At 45.8% G+C, this 14,516-nt stretch overlaps 1 protein-coding gene across 1 annotated transcript; it reads left to right on the top strand.

The window, feature by feature from the left end:
- The first annotated feature begins 4,618 nt into the window (after positions 1-4,618).
- On the top strand, positions 4,619-5,566 carry LOC101557460 (olfactory receptor 56). The gene has a single exon (XM_004615305.2). It carries the CDS (start codon positions 4,619-4,621, stop codon positions 5,564-5,566), a length of 948 nt encoding a protein of 315 aa, XP_004615362.2.
- The last annotated feature ends 8,950 nt before the right edge of the window (positions 5,567-14,516 follow it).

Genomic DNA, 14,516 nt, shown 5'->3' with positions numbered 1-14,516 from the left:
CTCATTTGCTTCTCTCTGTTTCTGCTTTTAATGTCCCATCCAGCTTTCCCTTATATTTGCCTCTCTCTGCAGTGCAGGTTGGGAGATGGGTTCTAGTACTGAAGGGTGATCTAACGCAGGACGACAAGGATGGGTGGGGAGAGGTGAAGGTGAGTAGTGGGGAGCCCCCTTCAGACCTGCAGTGTGCCCCCCAAATGAACATTGTAGAGAGAAGTTGAGTTATTTTGTGGTGTTATTCCTAGGAGAAAAAAAATTACATCACTAATTCAACTCCATACCAAAGAAATGAGATTAGGAAATGAGTTTGTGAGCAGCTCAAATGCTTTTCTGAGTTGTTTATCAAATACAATTTATCATGCAACAAATATGTTTTTTGGGTCACAGCCGGTGATGCTCAGGGCTGACTCCTGGCTCTGCACTCAGTAATTACTCCTGGCAGTGCTCGGGGGACCATTTGGGATGCTGGGAATCAAACCCAGGTCAGCCTCGTGCAAGGCAAACTCCCTCCCCGCTGTACTGTCGCTCCAGCCCCTGCAACAAATCTTTACTAAGAGCATAATAGATGTCAAACACTAGGACCCTTCTGTGGGTTTGGCATCCGGGGACCTAGGGTTAATTTGACAAAGAAGTTACTCATTCTGCAAACCTAAATGGAGTAAAACATAGCAAGATATGGGCCAGAGTGATAGTACAGAGCATAGGGTGCTTATCTCTTTTTTTGGGAGGCTGCACCCAGCAATACTCAGTGGTTACTCCTGGCTCTCCACACAGGAATCACGTGGCAGTGCTCGGGGGACCATATGGGATGTTGGGCATTGAGCCCAGGTTGGCTGCATGTGAGGCAAGTGCCTTACCTGCTGTACTATCTCTCCAGCCCAGCTAATCTTGCATGCAGCTGGCCTGGCTTCTATCCCCAGCAGCCTACATGGTTCTCTGACCTTTGGTTGCATAACCATGGTTCCCTCAGCACCGAGCACCACCATGGGTGCCTCCTGATTCAGAAGTAAACCCTGAGCACTGCTGGGTGTGGCCTCCAAGCCCCAAGCAAATAACAGCAGGTCCATTTTGACATTCTGTTTTTTTTTTTGTTTGTTTGTTTTTAGGGGGCCACGTCCAGCTGTGCTCAGGGCTGACTCCTGGCTCTGCACTCAGGCATCACTCCTGGCAGAACTGGGGAACCCTGCAGGGTGCTGGAATCAAACCTGGGTTGGCTGTGTTCAAGGCAAGTGCTCTACCTGCTGTGCTATCTCTTTGGTCTCTTAGAGCCTTCTGACAGCTGTGCGAGAGGACAGAAGTCGAGGATGACCTTTGAGTTATGTCCGGGACACCTGGGCATACCTGCTGTAGCTTGACACGGGAAGGGGGAAGGTCACGTGCTTCTCAGGGGAGACCAAGAGCTTCAGTTTAGTCCCTTAGTTTAGGACAAGCCCCTGGATATCTGGATGACGATGCTGAGTACACCGTGGGCTCAAGAATCAGAGTTTTAAGGACTGTGAAGGACAGGGAGGAAAATCTCTCTAACTCACCAGAGTCTAGTGTAAGAAGAGGAATCTAGGTGTGCTATGGAGCACATGCCTGGGCAGGAGCAGGGCGAGTGGTTTTGCTCGTAGTGGGCAGATGAACGTTCTGAACACAGGTGAAATCCCCCTGTGAAGTCTGGTTTAGTTTACGCAGTTGGTGGGGACGACTTGGGGCTAAAATAGATCAGGTATTTGCTTGACGGCTTCAGGAATGGTGATTTTTTAAAATTAAATCACCATGAGATAAACAGTTACAAAGTTGCTCATGATTGGGTTTCAGTCATACAATGTTCCCATACTTCACCAGTCTACATTTCCCACTACCAATGTCCCCCCAATTTCTCTCCATCCATCCTCCCCACCGCTACTCCCCTCCCTCCCCCCTCCCTGCAGTTGCCCCTACAGCCTGCACTTTTCTCCTCTCTCTTTTCTTTTGATCATTATGGCTTGTGGTACAGATAAATGTAGGCTATCACTTTGCCTACTCTTAGCACCAATTCTTGTCCAGAGTGATCATTTCCACCTGTCATTGTCATAGTGGTCCTTTTTCTGTCCTAACTGCCCTCTCCCGTCATCCCCACTTGTGGCAAGCTTCCACTTGTGGGTCAGACCTCCTGGCCCTCATTTCTACTGTCCATGGGTAATCGACTCCTACTGTTTTTTTCCCTGTATCCCACAGATGAGTGCAGTCCTTCTATGTCTGTCCCTCTCCTGACTCATTTCACTCAGCATGGTACTGTCCATGTCCATTCACTTATAATCTAATCTCATGACTTCATTTTTCCTAACAGCTGTGTAGTAAGGAATTTAGGGTTTTCTAAGATTTTCCCCTCATTGCCCGAGAAGAGAGCTGAGAGTCATGAGTCAGATTCCTGGGCCAGTCTCCGCGGGTGAGAGTGAGTGTGAACTTCTTGTTGTAGGGACACAGCTACGATGCCTGCCTCCTTTTCGGTATGTCTGGACAGGTACGTTCTATTTTAGGAACTTATTCTGCTTCTATGTCACCTTATTTCATGTTTATCAGTAAGGTAAGACACACCTGTACAGACCCCACTCCAGTGCCTGTCCAGCTGACCATACTATTCATGCATGGAGAGCATTCTCTTCCTGTTTGGTTTTGGATTTGGGGCCATACCCGGGGTGCTCAGAGCTGACTCTTGGCTCTCCACTCAGGAGTCACTCTTGGTGGGCTTGGAGGACCATATGGGATGCTGGGGATTGAACCCAGCTGTGTGCAAGGCACTCCCCGCTTACTATTGCTCTAACCCCAACGCCAATGTTTTTCCCAGTTAGGGAATGAATTTCCTTTACTCTCTTGTGAAGATGGGTGGCTTTGGAATACATCTAGCAGGCTCAGAGTCTGCTCAGGGGTTTCTCCCATGGATACTTGGAGGACTATGTGGTGCCATGGCTTGAAACTAGGTTCTTAAATGCAAAGTATGGACTTCCAGTCCTGTGAGCTATCTCTTTCTTCATGATCCTATGCTTTGATCTCTTTCTCTCTCCATCTGTTTCTCTCTCTCTGCATTATCCTTAGTACTAGTATTCCCCCTCAATAAAACTGTTGACTTAAAACAAAATAAGCATTTCAAACACTTGAAAGTAGAGTGTCAGTTTACTTCTAGTGTGCATGTGTGTGTGTGTGTGTGAATGTGTACACTGTCATCCTAAGGCTGGTGTTCTACTGCAAGAATATGGGCTTTATTTTGAATAATTTGGGAAGCCATCAACATATTTTCTTCAACAAATCTGCGTTATATGATGCTTTGAATGTATTTATGATGCAGAACCATTTGGATGACTATTTAATAAACAATTATTCAGTAAACTTTTTTGTTTGTTTTTGGACCACCTCAGTGGTGCTCAGGGCTCACTCCTGGAGGGGCTCAGGGGATCATATGGGGTTCCAAGGATCACACCTGGATCAGTCACATGCAAGACAAGTACCCTATCTGCTGTCTCATTGCTTAGACCTGCAGTAGAACTTTTATGAGGATAGACCTAAAGGATTAAAAAACAGAAGACTGGGTAGGGGCATAAAATAACCTGAGAGAGAGAGAGAGAGAGAGAGAGAGAGAGAGAGAGGCAGAGACAGGGACAGAGACAGAGAGACAGAGACGAGGAGAGAGGAAGAGAAAGAGAGAAATAGAGAGAGTTACATTTTGGATAAGGGCAGTTGTCATGAGAGACAGGAGTTAATTGGACTCTGAGATTTTTTTGAAAGTAAAGTTAAGAGATTTCTAATTGTTTGGATCTAGGGAATGATAGATAGAGTAGTTAAGAATTATTTCAAGGTAGGGGCTGGAGTGATAGCACAGCGGGTAGGGCGTTTGCCTTGCACGCGGCCAGCCCGGGATCGATTCCCAGCATCCCATATGGTCCTCTGAGCACCGCCAGGGGAGATTCCTGAGTGCAGAGCCAGGAGTAACCCCTGTGCATTGCCAGGTGTGACCCAAAAAGCAAAAAAAAAAAAAAAAAAAAGAATTATTTCAAGGTATTTGGCTTGAGCAAAAGGAAAAAAAGCACTCAAGTATTTGTTATCTTTCCTTTTGTAACTCTACAAGGTATCATTTGGGCTTGACATGATCTAAGTCCCCTTTAGAGACATTTTGCGAGTTTGTGTAATCTCAGCTTAAAAAGTGTCAGTGTCGGGGTAGGAGAGATCGTAAGACAGGCAGGCACTTGTCTTACACACTCTGACTCATGTTCAATCCCCGAACTCTGTCAGCAGTGAACCCTGAGTACATAACCAAGAATAAGCCCTGACCACCACCTGGTGTGGCCCTCTGGCCCACCTGCTTAAACAGTCGCATATGAGGAAGTTAATATTTTTAGAATCGAAGGAGGATTGTTTAACATATGAAACAAATCAGTTTCTATTTCTGATATGTATATAAACAAATATAGATTTGTGGTTCAATTCTATAAATGAACAAATATCCTGCTGTCTGTGCCAATCTATATATTTTAAAACATGTTGTTGGGCTTTGATGAACTGCAAGACAAAGCTAATCCTAGAAGAATTCAGATCTAAATAACAAATGAAACAATCTCAGAATTTCTCTGTCCATGTTCCCAGGTGACTGAACAACCGGACCATGGGGATGTGGTTGAATGAATCATCTCTAGACGGCTTTATCCTCCTGGGCATCTTCTCCCAGAGCCAGACTGACCTTGTCCTCTTCTCAGTGGTCATGGTCGTCTTCTTAATCGCCGTCTGTGGGAACGTCCTCCTTATCTGTCTCATCTACGCCGACTCTCGGCTCCACACCCCCATGTACTTCTTTCTCAGCCAGCTCTCCTGCATGGACCTCATGCTGGTCTGTGACATTGTGCCCAAGATGGCCACCAACTTCCTGTCTGGCCAGAAGTCCATCTCCTTCCTGGGTTGTGGCGTACAAATTGGCTTTTTTGTCTCTCTGGTGGGATCTGAAGGGCTCCTGCTGGGACTCATGGCTTATGACCGCTACGTAGCCATTAGCCACCCACTCCACTACCCCGTCCTCATGAGTCCCAAGGTCTGTCTCCAGATCGCCGGGAGCTCCTGGGCCTTTGGCATCCTGGATGGTGTGATCCAGATGGTGGCAGCAATGACCTTCCCCTACTGCAGATCGAGGACAGTGGACCACTTCTTCTGTGAGGTGCCGGCTCTGCTGAAGTTGGCCTGTGCTGACACGTCTCTGTTTGACACTTTGCTCTTTGCCTGCTGTGTTTTCATGCTTCTCCTGCCCTTCTCCATCATTGTGGCCTCCTACGCACGGATCCTCGGGGCAGTGCTCCGTATGCGCTCTGCCCAGGCCCGTAAGAAGGCTCTGGCCACCTGTTCCTCCCACCTCACAGCTGTCTCCCTCTTCTACGGGGCTGCCATGTTCATCTACCTGAGGCCTAGGCGCTACCGGGCCCCAAGCCATGACAAGGTGGTCTCTCTCTTCTACACAGTCCTCACCCCTATGCTCAACCCTCTCATTTATAGCCTGAGGAACCGGGAGGTGATGGGGGCCCTGAGGAAGGGGCTAGAGCGTTGCAAGGTTGGCAGCCAGCATTGAAAAGCCAGGGCCATCTCTGCCTCCGCTGCCAACTCCTCATGTCTCACTTGATAAGTCACTCACCCTTGTGTATATATTAAGAAATAAAGATCATGACATCTTCCCTGACTCACTGGGATTTTGCAAGGACTGCTGCATGTGAATCTAAAGCCCAGACAAGTATCAAAACAATATTGTCATTGCTAATCATTTGCAGAATTTTAAAAGTAAATTTTCTCTTTTTCTCAATGCATTTTTGTTCGTGTTTTGCTGAGTGCTAAGTGCTATTGATCTTATTTACAACTAATATCAGTTGAAAATTCTGCAAAATAAATGAGTCCCCTAAGTGAAAACTTCCCATTTAGTAGAAGTTGAGCATCTCAAATTCTTCTTGGGTAGGAACCAGGTTCTTTTTCTTTTTCTTCTGGTTTTCCACCCACACCTACTGGTGCTCAGGGGCTATTCCTAGCTCAAGCTCAAGGCTCAGGGATCACTCCTGGTATTGCTCAGGGGCTCATGTGGATCCAGGGGACCATGTGGTATAAGAAATAAAACTCAGGGCAAAGCATGCATTTCAGTCTGTTGAACCATCTAGGTTGAAGCTCTAGGTGCCAGCTTCTTTCTGTGTCCCATGAGAGACTTTAATGGGCCTCCCTGAAGAAACAAAAACAGAGACTGAGTGATGGCTTAGTGGCTCAAGTGCCTGTCTTGTACGGTTGGAGCTCTGAGTTCAATCCCTGGTTCTGTCTGTCCCCAGGTACTAGTCTGGAGTTCTGCTGTCTGTGGTCCCCAGCCCTGCAAGAAACTTGGGGCCACACTGTGGCTGAGTGTGTGGGAGCACCTGGGCTAAAGGGGTTTTTGCAGTTGGAGTGGGAAAGCACCACAATTCAGGGAGTGCTACCTCTGGTGAGTGCCACAACCGTGTGTGTGTGTGTGTGTGTGTGTGTGTGTGTTTGAGAGAGAGAGAAAGAGAGAGAGAGAGAGAGAGGGAGAGGGCAAAGGAGAGGGAGAGAGAGAGAGACCCTTGGCCATCACAACAATGGCAGCAGTGGAGGGTCAAAGGATGGAAAATAGAAATAAGAGTATAAATCCTTTGTTTCAAGGGTATGTCTTATCTATTTATGAAGTGCCTGTATCTACCTGGTTCTATTTATTCTTATTAAAATTTTTTTTGCTTATTTTAAAATTAAAAAATTAAATTAACAAGCATTTTAAAATTGAATCACAGTGAGATATAGTTACAAAGTTGTTCAAGATTGGGTTTCAGTCATACAATGTTCCAACACCTGTCCTTCACCACGGTACATTTCTCACCACAAATGTCCTCAGTTTCCCTTCTGCACCCCATCCTCTGCCTTTACTTATGCTTATAAATAGAACTTGCTCGGTAAACCCTTATCGAGGGGGCTGGGGAGATAGTATGGTTGGGAGGGCAGCAGCTTGACATGCAGACCAAGCACTTGGCTTGGTCTCCAACATCTCATAGGGGCCTTCCAGGAGTGAGCCCTGAGCATTGCTGGGTGTGGCTCACAAACAAAAAGACAAAACAAATCAACAAAACCTTACTGAAGGATAGGAGGGAGGCATCAAGTATATATATATATATGTATATATATATGTATATATTTATATATGTTACATATATTACATATATATGTAGCACTGCACTGTCGTCCCATTGTTTATTGATTTGCTTGAGCAGGCACCAGTAATGTCTCCATTGTGAGACTGTTGTAACAGTTTTTGGCATATCAAATATGCCACGGGGAGCTTGCCAGGCTCTGCTGTGCGGGCGGGATATTCTCGGTATCTTGCTGGGCTCTCCGAGAGGGATGGAGGAATCGAACTTGGGTCAGCCATGTGCAAGGCAAACGCCCTAATAAGGGCTGGGAAAATAGCCCAAGGGCTAGGCATATGCTTTACGTGCAGGCGACTCTCACTGTTTTCTATAGATTAGTTAATTCTGAGAAATGGGTGAATAGGAGACATGTAGCCAATTCGGGGGAGGGTGTGAATTTTTTTTTCTTTTTGGGTCACACCTGGCAATACACAGGGGTTACTACTGTCTCTGCACTCAGGAACCACCCCTGGTGGTGCTCAGGGGACCATATGGGATGCTGGGAATCGAATCCAGGTCGGCTGCATGCAAGGCAAACGCCCTACCCGCTGTGCTATTGCTCCAGCCCTGGAAGGGTGTGAGTTTTATAGAGAATGTTTTGAAGGGCTGGAGAGATATCACTGTGGGTAGGACACTTGCCTTGTATGTGGCTGACCTGGGTTCAATCTCTGGCTTCCCATTTGGTGCCTGAACACCGTCGGGGTAATTTCTGAGTGCAGAGCCAGGAGTAATCCCTCAGCATGGCCAGGTGTGACCCATAAATAAAAAACAAAAACAAAGACAAAAACAAAAGATTCAACTCCAGATCCTAAAATATTTAAACACATCTACCCTTCAGAAGCCTGACCTGAAGTCATGGAGGCCTTTGACATAGAGGACCCATCTCAGGAGCCCAGAGAGCCGCTGAGATACAGACAGAGCAGTCCAGAGGCAGGAGGTAGGCACACCTGGACCAGAGGCTCCAGCTCTGAACAAAGGCCATGAAGAGAATATCAAAAAGACCTACGACTGTTACAACTATCCTAGCAACAGGTGGGGATGGCGTGGGGGGTGGGGTGTGATTTGGGAAAACTGTATACAAACTAACTGGGCAAAGGAAGAGGTTCCTCATTTCCTCTCTTGAGATGTGGACTTTCTCACTTTGATGCTTTTATTTATTGGTATTTGGGCCTCACTGGTGATGCTCAGGGATTACTCCTGGCTCTGCACTCAGGAATTACTCCTGGCAGGGCTCAGGGGACCATATGGGATGCCCCCGTAGGCCAAGGAAAATGCCCTACCCACTGTGCTATTGCTCCAGCCCACTTTTCCTAGTTCTTTCAGGTCTAAAGATCTTTTAAGATCTTCCATATTTTAGTTTTATCCTTGTTTGATGTGATTTGGATTGAGGTATGATGGACGATAATAATATATTAGTTTCAGACATACAATATAACAATTTGAAATGTATGTCTTTTTTTTTTTTTGCTTTTTTTTTTTTTTGGTCACACCTGGCGATGCACAGGGGTCACTCCTGGCTCTGCACTCAGGAATTATCCCTGGCGGTGCTCAGGGGACCATATGGGATGCTGGGAATCGAACCGGGGTCGGCTGCATGCAAGGCAAATGCCCTACCCGCTGTGCTATTGCTCCAGCCCCTGTATGTCTTATTTTTTAAAAGGTAGGGCATTTTAGTTGTGAATGTCCCTCTGAGTTCTGATTTTCTTGCATTACATTATTTTGCTATATTGTGTTTTTATTTCTCTGGGTCTCAAGGTACTTTCTAATTTCCCTTGTGTTTTTCTTTCGTTTTTATTTTTTCACCCATAGGTGGGTTAAGAGTGTGGTTTTTTTTTTAATTGTTTTCCTAACATAAATACCCTTGTAAACCAGGCGTGCCTCAGTAAAAATGTGTTTAATTTTCACATATGTTTGAATTTTCCAGTTTTGCTTCCAATATCATTTGCCAGTTTCATTTCACTGTGGGCAGAGAAAACATTGTATTATTTAGGGATTTCACCTGTATTGAGCTTCTTGTTTGGTTTTGGCCCACACCCAGCTGTGCTCAGGGCTTATTCCTGCCTCTGTGCTCAGGGATCTCTCCTGGTGGGCTGGGGACACCATATAGTGCCTGGGATGAAACCTGGGTCGTCCAAGTGCAAGGCAGGTGCCCTATCCCCCATCACTCAGGCCCTGGAAGAGTATTCTGTGAAGCATTTACTTACTTACTTATTTTGTTTGTTTTAGGGCCACACCCAGCAGGGCTTAGGGGCTACTCCAGCTGTTTGACTCTATGAATTATCTTTTCCCCATCTTTCTTCTTGTTTTTTGTTTGATTTTGGGACCACACCCAGCGGTGCTCAGTGAATACTCCTGGCTCAGGTCTAAGGCATCACTCCAGGTAATGCTTGGGGAACATTAAGAGTACTGGGATGGACCCTCATATCTTAACGATTATGATTTTCTTAGTGCTTGCCTTACGGATTGCAGTAACTGGTCTAGATTTATAGTCATCAGCATGGATTAATAAAAAGTTAGCTTCAGAACATACGAAAACTCTGTTCCTACAAGGCTCTCTCACCCTTATATTATTATTAAAAAAATATTACCTTCTATACACATGTGAATGCTAACCAAAATTAAATGCATCTAACTTTAAAGCATGTAAAGAAATAAAAATTACAGATAAAAACCACAATAATCCTGATCTATATGTATGCATACATAGATCCTTAGTTGTCTTTTGTTTTGGGAAGCACTGACTGTGTTCAGGGCTTACCTCTGACTCTGTGCTGAGTGGTCACTCTAATGGGCCTGGGGGACTTTCTGCTTGTTGGGTATCGAACCCAGGTCGGCCATATGCAGGGCAAATGCCAAACCTATTATGCTATCTTTCCAGCCTGTACTGGTATTTATATTTGCCTATGTTACTTTTGCCAGACTTGTTTATTTCTTCATATGGTTTCAAGTTCTTTCAATCTTTGTCATTTCAGCCTGAACAGGTCCTTTTATTTATTTATTTGTAGATTTTTGGTTTTGCTTTGTTTTCATCTAATTATACCTAGTTATGCTCAAGGTATATTCCTGTATTTTCACTCAGGAATTACATTTGTTAGTGCTTGGGGGATCATATGGGATGCCAGGGATAGAACCTACGTGGGCCACTTGCTTCTTTTATTTCTTTAAAGCATTTTTCCCCTTTGCCGCTTTAGGGCTAGTGATAGAATCCTGCATCTCACACGTGTGGACCATGTTCTCTACCACGGAGCCCCATTCCCAGGTCCCTTTCTCATTTCTTCTTTTGTTTGCTTTTTTTTTTGGTTGCCAGGAGTGATCCCTGATCAGGGCTCACTCCTGGCAACCATATGTGGTGCCTGGAATTAAACTTTGGTCAGCTGCCTGCAAGGCAAGCACTCAACCCACTGGACTATTGTCCATGATCAAGCTCTTAACTTCTAGTTAAGCATTAGGCACTTTGGCCAGGCCCATCTCGATGCCAGGGTAGCACACAACTCACCGGTTGCCCTGGGTCCTTCTTGTCCCACGTCGGGACCGTGCTTTGGGGGTGCTAGGAAGTAAGGGCAGCTGAGGCTTAGGTCAAGAGAACAGATGCCCTGGAGGAAAATATCATGTAGAGTCAAATGACTCCCAGGTTATAAAAGCATAACATTTGTTAAGTCTTCCTATGTCCATACAAAAAGGACTTGCTCTGAATAAACTATGCAAAGGACTCAAGGAGAAGAGAAAAACATTATTTACAAGTCAACAGAACACTAAGAAAGAAGCTACAAGTAAACAAAGAGGAATAGGAGCACTGTAACAGGAGTAACCCAATAAACCTAAACTACTGAGGCTATGTTATCCTACAGACTATCTCTCTGCCCACCCCCCTTTTAGTATTTCTTGTAGAGAAAGTAAACCAAAAGAATAAAAAAGACTCCTCTAGGGGTTAAAGTGATAGCACAGCAGGTAAGGCATTTGCCTTGCATGTGGTCAACCCAGGTTCGATTCCCAGCATCCCAAATGGTCCCCTGAGCACCGCCAGGAGTAATTCCTGAGTGCAGAGCCAGGAATAACCCCTGAGCATCGCTGCTTGGTGACTCCAAAAAGAAAAAACAAGATTTCCCTAATTTTTCTTTGGCTTGGACTGTCATATGTACGGATCACTTGTCACTTGTATCACTTGTCATCCCATTGCTCATCGATTTGCTTGAGCAGGCACCGGTAACATCTCCATTCGTCCCTGATGCATGCTAGTGTAGCCCAATGGCATCTGCTCACTCCAGGAACATGAAGATCATCAAACCGTTCGTTAAGGGTCTTGATGAAGAAGTCTGACCATCTCATAGGTGGGTGGCCAGGCGTTTTTTTTTTGACATCCTGTGGAATGCCAGTAACATATGTATGGATATGAAGAAAAATTGTTTTATCAGGGGAGGATGCTAATTCTAAGGAGAATGTGGAAAGAGGGAGGGTGGTTTTAGTTGCGTTAAAGTTAAATGCATCTAAAGAGAGAGATTGAGAGAGAGGAGAGAGAGAGAGAGAGAGAGAGAGAGAGAGAGAGAGAGAGAGAGAGAGAGAGAGAGAGGAGGGGGGTTCAAAAGTAAAGGAGAGATAATGTACCTGTAGTTAGGATGTGGGCAGGCTCAGAATGGAGTGCAGGATAGAAATGCCTTAGTTTCTTTCTTAGGAACAACACAATTTGAGGCCCGAAAGGTAGTATAGTGGGTAGGGCACTTGCCTTGCATATGGTTATGGTTGAACCAGGTTTGATCCCCAGCACCATAGGGTCCCCTGAGCACTGCCAGAAATGACCCCTGATTGCCGAGCCAGAAGGAACCCCTGAACATTGCCAGGTGTGGCTCAACATAAACAAAAAAGAAAAAAAAACTACTGATAGAAACCACGGGCATTGGGAAACTACAATTCTTTGAACCAATAATAGATGATCTTCCATTCTCTATTCAATGAAATCTCCCCTCCCCTAATATTTTCTAGTGAACATCAACTTTCCCATTTCACAGATGAGGAAACTGGTTCTCGATGGGCCTATGGTCAGGTGTAAAGAAGTTCCTCACTCAGCTCACTGATTACCTGAACCTTTATTTTGGAAAATATTTGAGTAGGAGAGAAACTCAATTGGGTGAGAAACTTATCAGAGAGTGGGGAGGGCTGGGAACAGATAGTCTCTTGGTCTTAGCAAAGTGTCTTTCTTTATTTTTTAAAGAAATTTTCTTTTCTTTTTGGGTCATACCCGGTGGGTTTAGGGGTTACTTCTGGCTCTGCACTCTGCCTCCTGGAGGTGCTCGGGGGACCATATGGAATGCAAAGCATCGAACCCTAGTGGATCACATGCAAGGCAAAATGCCCTACCCGCTGCATTATCCCTTTAGCCCCAGTGTGTGTTTCTTGAACCCTTGATCTCTTGGGGCTCACAGTTAATTCAAACGGAATTGAGCTCTGACATAAGATTTTTCAGTGTGGTGGTGGCAAGCACCATTTTCTCATTTAACGTGAGTCATGCGACGAGTGAGATAGGAAGCCTCAGTTTCCCCCTTGCCAGTGAGAGAGAAAGCCACAGTTTCTCCTCTCCAGATGTTTCATCTCTCTCCACCAACCTGACACATTCCACCCCCCAGGTTCTGTCTCAGCATTCCTGGGGCTTCCATAAGACTCTGTCCTGGAGTCTAGGCTGATGGGGAAACTAAGATAATTAACAGTTCTGGAAAATTTGCTTCACCTCGCCAATGAAGAACGAAGCCAGAGTTTCCTTTCGCCACCTTTCCCCATTCACCTTTCACACATTTCATTCCCAAGGTCCTGTCCCAGCCTTCCTAGATTTCCAGGACCACTCTGTCCCGGAGCCTAGGTCATCAGGGAGACTAAGATAAGGGGCAAAAATGCCCAGAAAGATTTAGACCAGATAGACATCCCTAAGCTTTTCTGGTGTCTTTTGTAAACACTTGCCAACAGATAAGGAATTCCAGGAGCTCTTAAAAGGTCTACAAAAAACTACCTTCCCTTGACTTAGTCCTATACTAAGTTTCTCCCCGCTTGGGGAACTTCTTTTTCTTTTCTCTTCTACTTTCCTACAAAATTTCCTATTTTCCAGCTCTGGGTCTGAACATCTTTATTACTGAATATTTTCATTCTTGAAAACAGTGAAGAACCTGGGAATCAGGAATGAAGAGAGCCCCACATCTGCTGCTTCTGCCTCACCTGGGTCAAGAGGGAGAATGATGCAGAGGCTGGAGGCCCTGAAAGACCATGGTAGATGCCTTGTTGACTTGCTCTACATCCATATTTTGTGCCCATCCGCCAGGTGGACTGCAGACACAAAGCCCAAACTGTGGATCCCATTCCCTTTTGGAATGAAGGGGGAGTCAGTTCTTCCTCCCTTAGTCCACAGAAAATCTCCTCAATGTCTTTCTCCAGTGTCCCGTGGGAAATGGTTTGTCTGCTGGAGCAGCTGAGGTGAGCAGAGACCTTGTCAGAAAACTTTCCCTTCCCTGGGATGACTAATTGCCAGACTGGGGACAGAGTTGGGAGGAAGAGGGGAGGTCTCCAGGGATTCCTGAAAATTAGAAACTATTTTCCTTTGTCATTGCAGAGGGATGCAGGAGAGAACGGTGGGGGGAGTGAAGGGGTAGCAGGGAATAAAACCTCTCAGCTTGCCCTGGCCCAGTGAGGGGGCCACTTCCGCAGGTGAGAGGCTCTTTGCTGGCTCCAGGGTCCAACTTTCTTTTGATGAGGGACACGAGATCTTGTGCTGCAACTTTGGTTTCAGGAAGGCATTTTCTTTTTTGGTGTGTTTACTTTTGTTTTGGGGCCACACCTGGTTGTGTTCAGGGCTTACTTTTGACTCAGCACTCAGGGGATTGCTACTGGTGGGTTCTGAGGACCATATGGGGTGCCAGAAACTGAACCTGGGTCAGTTGGGTGCAAGGCAAGCACTCTACCCTGCTTACTCTCTCTCTAGTCCTTGGAAAGTGTTTTCTTAGCCCTGTTCTGCTGGGGATTTGGCAATTCTCTGTCTGTCTGTCTCCCCACTTAGCTGGCTCTCGCTCTCTCTCCGGTCTTTTTGCTTCTCTTTTCAGAACCTGCTTCTGTCCCAATTTAATCAAGCTGAAGGTAGGTCTTCAAGATTTTTCCACAGTTCTTTAGAAAGGTTTTGGGGATTTCCTGCCTGTGCTGGGGAGTGCCCACCCCTATTTTCATAGACCAGGAGGGAATTCTAGAGATGTTCTGAGGCCAGCAGCCTCCCTTTCTTCTAGAAACTTCTTGTTCTGCCTTTCCTTGGCCCTTCGTGCTTCTATTTTGGTCTTGTTTTCTTCTGAGCCCAGCTGTCTTTCTTTCTTCTAGAAACTTCTATTT

The sequence above is a fragment of the Sorex araneus genome, chromosome 2 (genome assembly GCF_027595985.1).
Source record: "Sorex araneus isolate mSorAra2 chromosome 2, mSorAra2.pri, whole genome shotgun sequence".
Lineage (NCBI taxonomy): Eukaryota > Metazoa > Chordata > Mammalia > Eulipotyphla > Soricidae > Sorex > Sorex araneus.
This window is presented reverse-complemented; position numbering and strand designations above follow the sequence as displayed.

What these genes read in the sequence shown, in the direction of transcription:
- LOC101557460 (XM_004615305.2), top strand. Translation starts at nt 4,619, where the DNA reads ATGGGGATGTGGTTGAATGAATCATCTCTAGACGGCTTTATCCTCCTG.